This window comes from Nannospalax galili, unplaced genomic scaffold (assembly GCF_000622305.1).
Source record: "Nannospalax galili isolate Female #2095 unplaced genomic scaffold, S.galili_v1.0 scaffold1688, whole genome shotgun sequence".
Taxonomy (NCBI): Eukaryota; Metazoa; Chordata; class Mammalia; order Rodentia; family Spalacidae; genus Nannospalax; species Nannospalax galili.
Genome location: NW_008358621.1, coordinates 1,367,362 through 1,379,597, shown reverse-complemented (window position 1 = coordinate 1,379,597; position 12,236 = coordinate 1,367,362). Strand labels below are relative to the sequence as shown.

General features: G+C 49.3%; 1 protein-coding gene across 5 annotated transcripts in view; it reads left to right on the top strand.

The window, feature by feature from the left end:
* The window catches only part of Capzb (capping actin protein of muscle Z-line subunit beta), a 130,821-nt gene that overhangs the window by 104,781 nt on the left and 13,804 nt on the right, over positions 1–12,236 (top strand). For all 5 annotated transcript variants that reach the window (XM_008821835.2, XM_008821834.2, XM_017795284.2 and 2 more), the window contains exons 5-6: positions 10,098–10,239; positions 10,587–10,703. In XM_008821835.2, coding sequence (XP_008820057.1) covers positions 10,098–10,239; positions 10,587–10,703 — 259 coding nt within the window. The remainder of the gene's footprint in view (positions 1–10,097; positions 10,240–10,586; positions 10,704–12,236) is intronic.

Genomic DNA, 12,236 nt, shown 5'->3' with positions numbered 1-12,236 from the left:
GCTGTGCACCACCCCATCTGGCTAATGCTCCGCTTCTTATGTGGGCCCTGGAGAATCCCAGGGCTTCATGATCGCATAGCAAGCACTTTACCCACTAAGCCACCTCCTCAGCCTCTATAGCTTTCTTAACTGTGAAACCGTATATTCAAAGCTTCTACCCCAAAATGGCAGCTTTGGGTGATAGAGGTGATGTGGTTGCCCCAGAAGTCCTGACTGTTGACTTGCCCAGGAGATGGGCCCCACGGGGCTGGCAGCATTTCCATGGAGAGTGCATGAGGGAGGCGGTCCCTATCCCGCTCGCTATAGATGCTTTGTCAGATCCTGAAACCAGAGCCCCGAGCAGACCGGCAACCCCTCCAGCCACATTGTTGTTTCAGAGGCTTTCATTATTTCCTTTTAAGTAAAGAAATAAAAATATAAAATAAAACCTATAAAGAAAGGCTTTAAAGAGCTGTGGTCCAGATGTGTACTTCTGAGCACAACTGGCATTAAAGTTGCACATGCCCAAGCTGATTGGTATGTTTGCTCAGGGGACTGTTGCACCTGTGTGCGCTGGAAGGAATTTCCACAGCATACCTGTCCTGTGTCCAGGGGCAGACGCCGAGACACGTTCTGTAAACTGTGGTGAAAACAGCTGTTCACATACAAACAAGGCATTCAGGTTTCTGTATCAAATCTGGACGTAGCCAACCCAAAGCCAAGGTTAATCTTTCTCCATTTTGTGTGGAGCCAAGTCTGGTTCCTGGGGCCATGAAGACAGGACTCTGCTCACAGCAAGGCACCTCGTGTTTCTGAGGCAGTGCCTCCTGGGCGGTTTAGAGCACATTAGGGCCACAGGGAAAGCCTGATGTAAGCCAGCAGACACTGAGGACAGTACTTCTGGTTCCCTGCTTCCTGTCTCCAGTCATACTGTCCACATATATCCTTAAATGGTGCTGGTATAACCAGCCTAAGGAAAACTGCCCATTGCCCAGTCCCTCAGAGTATGGCTAATCTGCAATTCTCTGGGTTTTACCCAGGTACACGTGGGGCAGCTGCTGGCTTCTCCTCTTGGCAGGGGATACCAAAATCAGCAGTGATTTGGAGCCAGCAGACGCAAAAGGAATGTTGGTCACACAGACAGGAGGCAGCCAGCCTTAGAAGCCTTTCCAAGCAAACTGGAGGCTTTCTTCTCTCCTGAGGTAGAATTGAATTGTTCCCACCTGTGGGAAGCAGGTGCCCTTTTTATGTTCAAAGGACATGAAGGATGATCAGAAAATCAAGCTGCCTGGTATGATGGTTTTTGCCTTTCAGTCCAAAAAAGAAAACAAAGATGCCATCTGGGGGCTAGACCCTCAGCCCCGGTAGGATGGCTCTCTGCTGCTTTTATTTTCCCTGCCGAAAACTTTGTCATCAAACATGGGAGTCTTGTCCATGTTCTCTCGCCCCTGCTGTGTCCACATGCCATTACAATGAAAAGTGTCTCCTGGGACCACATGTCACGATCTCGGGCTGCTATTTGGCGAGATCACAGAAACTGAGCAGACCATATCTATGACGGAAGGACATTGAGGAGGCAAGGGAAAATTTCCAGAATTTTATGACTGTACCTCCCAAGGGCCACATTGCCAGCCTAGCACCAGATCAAGAAGGGATATGACTAGTTGTGACTGCTCTGACAGTTTTAGCCTGGACTCTTGAGCTAACATTTCAGCCAGCCTGCCTTACCTGTTCCTTCTAAGTCTGTCCCTCAGAAGCCTTGAGGCCTCCCTCCTGAATTGGTTCTGTCCTCAACTTGACAGTTGGACAGTAGACCTCAGTTTCCTCTGTGGGGATCTGGGCACTGTACTCTTTCTAGAAAGCCTTTCAGTTCTCTAGTGCAAAGAGCTGGTCCATGAACCCAGGAACTCCCTATGGTCTCCTTTGCCTCATTTGCCTGTCAGATGTTCCTGAGTACAGAGACCTCCATGAGAGGGTGGCCCAGGGCATATGAACAACAGCAGACTCAGAGTCCAAGTGTAGGGTGGGAGACTGCTGGCAGCACTTGAGAAACTGTGCTGTTTGAGGTGGCCGCAGGCTCAGGGTGTGTGCCAGTATGACTATGGGGACACTGACGGGGCCAAAACCTTGGTGCAGACTGCTGACCAGCATCCTAGTCTCTGCAGAGCTCTGGTTAGCATAAGGCTGGGGTATTGCTTTTCAGCGTCCCACTTGAGGAAGAACGTTGGTGAGCTGCAGGATGTCGAGGAGAAGGATGACTGAAGTGACTTAACATCGTGTGGCAGGAAGAGTAATACTGCAAGGGTGGGAAGGCCAGAAGAGAAACTCCCGGGGTTCATGTGCTCCATCTTCAGACACGGGAAAGGACTCTGAGGAGTGGGGCGCATCTTGTTCCCGGTGGCTCTGGAAGGCAGAGGCTTTCACTCAAGTCCTTTGTTTTTTGTTGTTGGGTTTTTGTTGTTGTTGTTGGTGGTGGTGGTGGTGGTGGTGGTCTTTTTGAGACAGGGTCTCCCTGTAGCTCCAGCTGTCCTGGAACTCACTATGTAGACCAGGCTGGCCTTGAACTCAACAGAGATCCACCTGCTTCTGCCTCCCAAGTGCTGGGATTAAAGATGTGTGCCACCACACCCCACCCAAATCAAGTTGTTTGAAAGCAGAAATGTTTGTCTTAGTAGTGTAATGAGTTCCTTGTCTTTGGAGATGTGTACATGGAGCTCTCACAGATGTTAGATGTTATGAACCTGCCCTTATGACACTCAGGGTCTGCCTCTTAAAGGCTTTGGTGCAACCCCCAGATCCTGGAAGTGAGGCTGAGAGTGCCCTCTGACCAACTCTGTGTGTGTGTCTTGTGTCTGTATGTACCTGTGTATGTATGTGCGTGCGCACAGGTCGCCACACATGCTCCTGTAGCGGCTAGAGGAAGAGTTGGAGTGTCTTCCTCTTGTTGCTGTCTGTCTTATTCCCTTGAGGCTGGATCGCCCACCAATCTAGAGGCTCATCTTTCAGCTAGGCTAGAGGCCAGTGAACCCCCAGGATCTGCTTATCTCCACTCCCCAACACGGGGGTTCCAGGCACATGCAACATATACTGCTGTGCCAGCTTTGTTTTTGTTTTATTACATTTTTATGTATTATTTTGTGTGCATATATGCATGTGCGTGGGTGCATGTGCCATGGTACACATGTGGAGGTCAGAGGAAAACTTGGAATCTGTTCTCTTTACACCACATGGGTCCTGAGGGTTGAACTCAGGTCCCTCAGTTTTGGCCATCTCATTAGCCCACTTTTTTTATGTTGGTGCTGAGGATTCAAACTCAAGTCCTCATGCTGCCACAGCAAGTGCTCTTACCCACTGAGCCATCTTCCTAGACCCACAGTTCTTTTGGGGTTTTGTTTTGTTTTGTTTTTTCAGGCAAGATCTCATGTTGCCCAGGGTGGTCTTGAACTCTTTATCTTCCTACTTCAGTCTCCTGAGTGCCAGGATTACAGGTGTGTACCACCTTATACCCAGCTGCCTTGGCTTTATTTCATAAATCTGGCTTTAGATGAAAACCCCCACTTAACATCTTTGTGGCTTCCTTCCTCTTTCCTCCAGCTTAGCTAGGCCTGTGGGCCTGGTCCAGCATCATGCACGTCTCAGGTCCAAGTCTAACAGACCTGTAGCAGTGGCCCAGGCAGGTTCATGGCTGAAAGGCATGTCTGTATGAACCCTAGAACCACAGGGTGTGTTTCTTGGCCAGTGCTGGAAGACTTCCTCCCAGCAGGACTGTCCTGCCCCGGCCTTGCTGTCTTTTTGGAAGACTGTGGCCCAGGACTCAGGGCATTTGAGACCTTTGTATTCAAACCTGGAGTCCCTGGAGTCAGTTTGAAGGAAGGTGTATAGGCCAGCTTCCAAAGCCACTCAAGGCCCATCTCTTCATTCTGTCTACAGTGTAGGCTGGCCAGGACTGCAGATTGGGTGGGTCACAGTTACAGCTCAGATTCCCGAAACAAGATTCCATCCAAGGGCTCCACATACCCAAGCTTCAAACACTCCATAAAGTTTTCAGGACCGAAATCTTTTCTTACTTTTGTGAAGTAGGTCATTTTGAGTGTAAAGTATTATGTTTTCACTTTTTGTTCATCCCCCAGAAACTCTGTGGTTGCAGAACTGTGGGCATGGGCTCTGTGTGGGACCAGGACAGTGTTTGACTGGGGAGGGATCTTCAGAGCAAAACCATCTAGAACTCAGAATTACTGATCTGGGTTCAAGGATCTTCCCAGTGGTAGAGAATAAATTCAACCAGGTATGTGATTATGACTGACCACATTAGCAAGTGGCCAGCCCCCTCTGAGGGTCACACTGTGCTTTCTGGCTTAACCAGCCTAAAAGTGGTCCCTTGTGAACCAGTCATTGGACAATTGCCACACCATTCTCAGATGGATGGACTACATCTCCAACCCCTAGTGACTTCATCTCCTTAGTCCTCCTTTGCCTTCACAGATAGATGTTCATCTATCTCTGCTGCCAGCCAGAGCTACCACAATTGCTGATGGAACTGGTGACACTTGGCTGATAGAGTCCACTTGGTAGACACCAGGGTGGTGATTCCAGCCTCCCACTCTTGGACGACACACACACACACACACAAACACGTTGAAACTCTGTCCCAAGGCTTTCTGAGATCTACCACTTCATGGTCCAGCCTTGTCCACAGTGACATCTCTGGTCTTCCTGAGGTGGTTCCTGGTTTGAGCAGGTCACTTGCCATTTTGGCCATGTGTTGATTTCGTCCCTGTGCTGTCTGACTTTGCACTGAGGCAGGAGGCCTGGAAACAGTCTGAGCTTTCCTCTTCTGGGCCCCACTTGCAAAGAATGTTTTCCTGCTTGATCAGAGACCTTGCTGCAGGAGCCCCATGGCCTTTCCCTCCTAGGTCCCTGGGTCTCCATTGGAGAGCTGGAGATTTTGACATTGTCAAAACCTCAAGGCAGAGCTCAAGGTAGTGTAAGCTAGTTCCTCTAGCTTGCTCTCAGTGTTTGGCCACATTGGCTCCCACAGCCACGTTGACATGGAAGACCCAAGAGCAGGACATAGCGTGGCAGAGCCACCTCATTGAAATAGCATGCTAACTTTTAAACAATATTAATACTATTTGACTCATTAAATATACAAAGGCCAGTGGAAGTGCTTCCATGTGTGTACTGTTAGTTCTGGCGGCCGACTCTTCCAATGGCTTCATGTGGTTTTAGACAACATTTTAGCACATTCTTAAAATACCCACAAAAGCCTTTATGTAAAAACTCATAAATGCGAACCACATAAAATTATTTTTTTCTTGTTTCATGTCACTGTGATCAAAGTACAGTAGGTAAGAATAAGTTTTCAGAACCTTGTTGAGGTCCCTCTTTAATTAACGCTTCACGCGCAGAGTGAAACCATAAACCATGTAATCAGGGGGGCTGTCTGTGCACCCAACAGCTGCCTCCACCCGACAGTACAAAGAGCCCTTTCTGACAGACCTTGCCAGCCAGGCCGGGGCTTCTGGGTGATTCCAGAACAGCCCTCCTAACTACCCGGGCTTTAGTCCCTTTGTATTGGAATATCACGTTGAGACTTGCAGCCACTCACATCCACATCCCCAGAGGTCCCTCCTGATGCCTGGAATCAAGTCCATTCTTGAGTTGTTGTGGTGTTGGGGCCCTACCCGAGGAGCCAAGTCTCAGCACGTCTGCCCCATGCCTCCAGGAACACCCCAGTTCATTCCGAGAACAGCCAGCAGCATGACCTCTGCGGCCAGTAGATCTCTGTGGGGAGTCAGATGGATGACCAGTGAAGGGTCCTCCCTGATGGAGCACTGGCCACCTTTCAGATGACTCTGGCTCCTTGGAAAGGGCTGGTGCTCGGGTATCCAGTGAAAAAATGGCGTGCTTAGCATGGCACCATGGCTGTGCTTACAGTTATATAAAAACCCGGCATCTCCACAAAGACTGGAAGAGTCTTCGGAAAAATCAGATTTTTGGGAAATGTCGACTTACGGTATTGTGGGCTAATTTTAAAATTTCCCTTTCATAATGTTCTTGAAATAAGGCTTTAAGTCGGGCGGGGGGGGCGGTGGCCACAAGGAGGTCACACTAGAGCTCCTGTTTTTGCCTCTTTCATTTCCAACAATTTGAACCTCTAGACCTGGTCTGGGTGGTCACAGGGAAACTGAAGGAAGCTGCCAGAACCTGAGCCAGGCCACGGGGTGGGGCCCCAGGCCACGGGGTGGGGCACTGCAGTTGGAATTGCCAGTTCTACCTTGCAAAACATAACACTGTTGTTTTATTTTTCTGGAAGAAAACAGAACACTAAGGGATGGGTCCCCGGGGATTAACCTTAGGTCACCTGGTGCTTTTGAACTGTCACTGGCCAGTGTTGACAGCTTTCAGGACACCAGTGTTTCTGCTGGTCCCCCTCGGGGCAGCCCAACCCTGCCTTCCCCACTGTTCCTGTCTATGGACAAGTGAGCCTTGGACAAGAACAACACCGTGGCTCAGCTCCTCAAGGTGTGAGTGAGTGGGAAGGATGGCAGTGCCCTGGGCTTCGGCCTGCATTCCAGGAGGGCCAAGTAGGCAGAATATTGAAGGACCTGCCAGCCTCGTCACCAGTACATGAACGGCCATGGGTTGTAGAGTGGCTTTTCACTTTTCCTTCGCTCTGGCTTCCTCAGCTCACAGCCCAGAAGAGTCCCCAGAGAATGAGCAGACTGGCCAGAAAGGCTCTGGACACTGTGCTGCCAGGTGCCCAAGCAACACAAAACAGGGCTGGCTTAGGGGTGACCCATCCATCTCTGCATACCTCAGGAACTTTCCAGAATAGCATGGCATATGTCCCACACCCTGTAAGATGCAGAGCCTCAGATCCCATAGCATAGAACTTTGTTTCCCTAACCCTATATGGAGGTGGGGGAGATTGCAGAGAGTTTCTAAACAAGAGAAATAATGACTGTCACAGAACAGTGTCCAAGACCCCCTTGTTGGCCAGCGTCCTGGATTCACCAGAGACAGCCCCACAAGTCTGTTCCCACATGCCTTTCCTCTCATGGTCCTGTCCCTGCTCCTGTGCCCAGGGTGGACTCCGAGCACTGTGCTTTGACACTCAGCCAACAGATACTCACTGATGTCCACTGGTCAGACCTGCTGTGTCCCATTCCGACTGATGGGAGACAGGGCCAGAAGTTCAGTGTGATACCTTCATAGTGGGAGCAGGAAGTGACCCTGCAACATAGAGTTGGCCCTAGTCTGAAGGAATTGTGGCGGAAGGGCCAGGATACCTGTGCTGAATGGCGGCCCTTGGGTGCTGCATGGTCTGGGTGGGTTAGAAATGGATGGTGGGGTAGCCATGGCACCTGCATCCTGTGAACACGTGTTGTGTGGGAAGTTTGTGTCCTTTCTGGGAAGGGAGCTCCTTGGTTTCTGGTGTGTACACTGTGCTGACTCTTTGGGGGTGGAGGGGAAGCTGCTAGGTTTGAAATAGTTTTAGAGTTAAGGTCAAATTGCAGAAATAGTATAGTTGGCCTTCTATGCCCACAGGATTCCCCTCCATGGATGCCAAAGTCCTCAAATACCCAAGACCTTTGTATAGAATGGCATAGTAATTAAACACAACCTATGTGCCTCCTCCCTTTGAGAGTACTTAACAATACTTTTTGTTGTTGAGACAGTCTTTTGTTTTGTAGCTCTGGCTGCCCGGGAACTCACTGTGTAGCCCAGACTCACCTCAAACTCATGGCAATCCTGCCTCAGCCTTTCAAGTGCTGGGATTACATGCCAGCTAGATTACTTGTAATGTGTAGTACACTAAATGCTATGAGTGCTGTAGTTATGCTATATATTGCTTAGGGAATAACAAAAAGAAAACAGTCTATGCAAGTTCAGTACAGATGGGGTTTTCCTGAACATTTTCAATCAGAGTTGACCGAGTCCAAGGATGTGATCCATAGGTATGGAGGGCCAACTCCATAAAGAATTCTTGAAGCCTCTTTACCCTCATTCACTACATATTAACCTTTAGCATATGGCTTTTTTTTTTTTTTTTTTCGGTATTTTTGAGACAAGGTCTCCCTGTAGCCCCAGCTGTCCTGGAACTCACTATGTAGACCAGGCTGGCCTTGAACTCACAGAGATCCACCTGCCTCTGCCTCCTGAGTGCTGAGATTAAAGGCATGTGCCACCATGCTCAGCCCCAGCATATGGCTTTTAAAATTTTTTTTTTAATTTTATTTTATGTGTATGCATGTATGCCTGCATGTGTGTAAGTGTACCCATGTCATGCAATGCCCACAGGGGTCAGAAGAAGGTATCGGATCCCCTGGAACTGTAGTTACAGATGGTTGTTAGCCATCATGTGGGTGCTGGGAATAAAATCGGGGTCCTCTGCAAGAGCAGCCAGTGCTCTTAGTCCCAATAAAGCTGCTATATAATTTTTAAAAGCCATATGCTAGGACTGGAGAGATGGCTCAGTGGCTAAGAACACTGGCTGCACTTGCAGAAGATCAAGGTTCGATTCCCAGCACCTATATGGCAGCTAACAGCCATCTGTAACTCCAGTTCTAGGAGCTCCAACGCCCTCTTCTGACCTCTCTGGGCATTGTATGACACAGTTGCATTTACAGACATGTAGGTAATATACTGTGATGCACACCTTTAATCCCAGCACTAGGGGCAGAGGCAGGCAGATCTCTGTGAGTTCAAGGCCAGCCTGGTCTACATAGTGAGTTCCAGGACAGCTGGGGCTACAGGGAGACCCTGTCTCAAAAAGACCAAAAAAGAAAAAAAATTTTTTTAATTTATTATTTATGTTGCTGTATTTATTTATATTATTTATGCTCAGCTGGCCTTGAACTCACAGAGAGATCCGCCTGCCTCTGCCTTCCGAGTGCTAGGATCTAAGGCATACACTACCGTGCCTGGCTAACTTTTTTTAAGCAGTAATTCAGCTGGGCCTAATAGTACACACCAGTAATCCCAGCACTCAGGATACTGAAGAAGAGGGATCATGAGTTCAAGAACAGTCTTGCCTGGGATTCATTAGCAGGAGCCTGGAACCTGTCACTCCCTGCCCAAAAAACAACCTCTCCCTCAAAAAAACCCCAGTCATTCGTTGGGTGTCCACATCCCCTTTCTTTTGTTCATCTCTTCAGTAGTCCTACAGTTGGTGTTGTCTTTGTGGTCCAGGTTCACAGGTGGCCTCTCTCACCCTCCTTAGCATCTTCACTGAGTGGATGAGTCAGGGGCAGAGCTGGTGACAGGGCTACTGGCCACCAACCTGTGTCTGTCTGTGGCCCACTGTGTACCTGCTGTAGATCCCACTCACAGTGCCTGCTTCCTGACCTGTTCCCACGGTGTCAGACTTTACCTAAGGTCAGAGGGGCCCTGGACTTTCTGGTCAGGAATGTACTTGCCACGAGAGGTGTGGTTTCCTAGAGTTGTAGTTGGTTTTCATTAGTTTGAGATCACATCAGCAGGCTTCCCCCGGAAGCTCTCTGCTCACTGAAGCATGTCTCTCACCCTTGCATTTGGGATCCCAGCCTGATGGCCTGTTCTTTCCCTCTTCCATTTGGTCAGAGCTAGGAATTCTTCATTGTTGCCTTGGGGCTAAGGAAGAAGTTCTGTTCCATTCATGAGGGTTAGAATTCTGTAAGGAGTCACTTAGAAAGACCAACAGAATTCCTGGCATGTGGAGAATGGGGTGGGTTTGTCAAACAGCCTTCCCAAAACAGAAATGTTGAACAGAGTGATAATTTTCCCAATAGCAATGTCTTCGTTGATCATCAGCTCTATACCACACAGTGTGCTAGCTGCTTTATCCAGAAGGAAACTGAAGCCCAGAGAAATTTAATAAGCTTGCCAAAGACACAGAAGGTCAAATGCAGGTTGATTCTCCTAACACCTAAGCCAGCGTCGTTCTGCCTCCCCCAGCCACATCTCAAGACACATCTCAAGATCAACCTTGGCAGCATGCATAGAGGGTCCTTAATCCCAGAACAGGCATCCAGGGCATCATCTGAGTGTGTCATTGCTAACCACAACCTGGGACCTAGGCCAGTGGTCTAGAGCTTGCTTTGCATCTAATGGGCCCACTGGCATGTCTCTTGCAGATATTTTGAAGGTGGCGTCTCATCTGTCTACCTCTGGGATCTGGATCATGGCTTTGCTGGGGTGATCCTCATAAAGAAGGCTGGAGATGGATCAAAAAAGATCAAAGGCTGCTGGGATTCCATCCACGTGGTAGAAGTGCAGGTATGGGTCCCTAGGTGGTCACCAGAGCCATTGGGTGCAGGTGCCACACCCAGCAGTGCATCCCAGATCTCTGAATGCTTCTACAAGGGGCCTGCTGGGATATAAATCCCCACTAATTCCTAAAAATCCCCAAATCTGGATAGAGATAAGTCAAGATGACAGTAGTCACTGAAGATCCCCAAAGAACCTAATACCCACAATTGTAGCTTCTGCCCCTTTAAGACAGTAGGGTTTTTATAAGGAAAGGGACGTAGTGATGATTTAGCCATGGCCTTGGCTTCAAGGAGTTCCACAAGTCCCTCCTCAGCTTCGATTCACCCCAGATTATTTTCTCCATCTTTCCCCAGGAGAAGTCCAGTGGCCGCACTGCCCATTACAAGTTGACCTCTACGGTGATGCTGTGGCTGCAAACCAACAAATCCGGCTCAGGCACCATGAACCTCGGAGGCAGCCTTACTAGACAGGTAGAGTCTCTGATCTCAGCCACTTGCTCTAGCACCCACAGTTGCCAGAGCTGATGTCCTGCAGAGACAAGTAAGCACTTTGCCCTGATTAGGGGAAGTGTGTTTGGCCAGCTGCCAATTCACCAGCTAAGACAGGGACTTCAGGTTTACACATCAGTGTCCTCTGAGCTACATGTGGCTACACACTTCGGCTTCCCAGCTGGCTTCCTGCTGCCCTAGGACAGAGCGATTGCCAGTTGTCCATCCACCAGGGGCTTGCCATGCCTCTATCCTCCATTGCATGCTCTGCTCTGAGAGTCTGCCGGCAGTCGAGCCGTCAGCTCCCTGTGATCTGCTCCTCTGTGGCTTAGTCTCTGCTGCTTGCCCCCCCGCTGGTCTGAGCACCAGCTTGTTAGAAGTGCAGCAATCCTGCCCCACCCAGTCTGGTGAACTCCAGGATCTTCATTTTAGCACAGTTCTCCATAGAGTACCATGTGCATATTCAAATTTGAGAAGTCCCACCTGTCCACTTCTTACCTGTCTTTTGCTTGGGTGTCACTAGCAGCCTTCCAGGCTCTATGTAAACAGAACCTAATAGCTTAGACTTTCTGGCACTGCCTGCTGCGAAGCCACCTTCTCTTAACATCTGAATTAGAAACTACTAGAAGCATCTAAGCAAGTTTCAGACCCTTAATACCCATCCAAAAGGAAGTTTCATGTTTATAGCCTTGACACCTTCAAGACCCCTTACACAGCCATCTATCTCAGGCAAGGTCTTCACTGGTGCCCATGAAGTACAGCGGGAAGCTCTGTGCTCAGAGATTAAGGCATGTGTAGGCTAGACACAGCTTGGTTCAAGTGGAACAGCACTTATCCCCAGGAAGGTCAGTAGGAGCAAAAGCATTTATCGGGGAGCCTGCTGCATGGTAGCCTCTCATTCTTGAGTGTCTGGCTTTCCTGTAGCAGCATCAGAACATCTCAGTAAGATAATTATACTTTTGACTGGGGTGAGGGTCATTGGCAGAGTATTCAACTAGCAGATCAAGCCATAGCACCAGAGCACCCAGGGTAAGTGTACTTTGACCACTTTTGAGGATACATGGCAGAAAGGACCAGGTTAATAACTCTTAGGTAGGTTTGCATTCTACAAGCCACAAAAGTAGAACAGGTTAGGTATTAGCTGGCACATCTGAGGTGCTTATTGGAGCCTTAGATTCTCAGCACAAAGCCCCACTACCTCTCCTGTGTCAAGGGTTAGAGGCCACAGGAAGCTTGGGGTCCTCTTGTCTGACCTCTGGAGAACACCATCCCAGGTCCATCTCAAAACCAAGTGCCCAGGTAGAGCCCATCCTGCTGCGTAAACACCAGGCCTTCGGCTTCTAGGGCCCTTGATAGAGGAAGGCCAGCCAAGTGCCAGGAAGCAGGCTGCACCACAGCTCACCCAACCCCCACCTCCACCCCACCCCCGGGGAATGGGTGGGAAACCCTAAATCCATCCAAAGGCTGCTTCCTGCCTCCTTGCTGCTGGGAACTGTCTATAATTACACCTGGTGT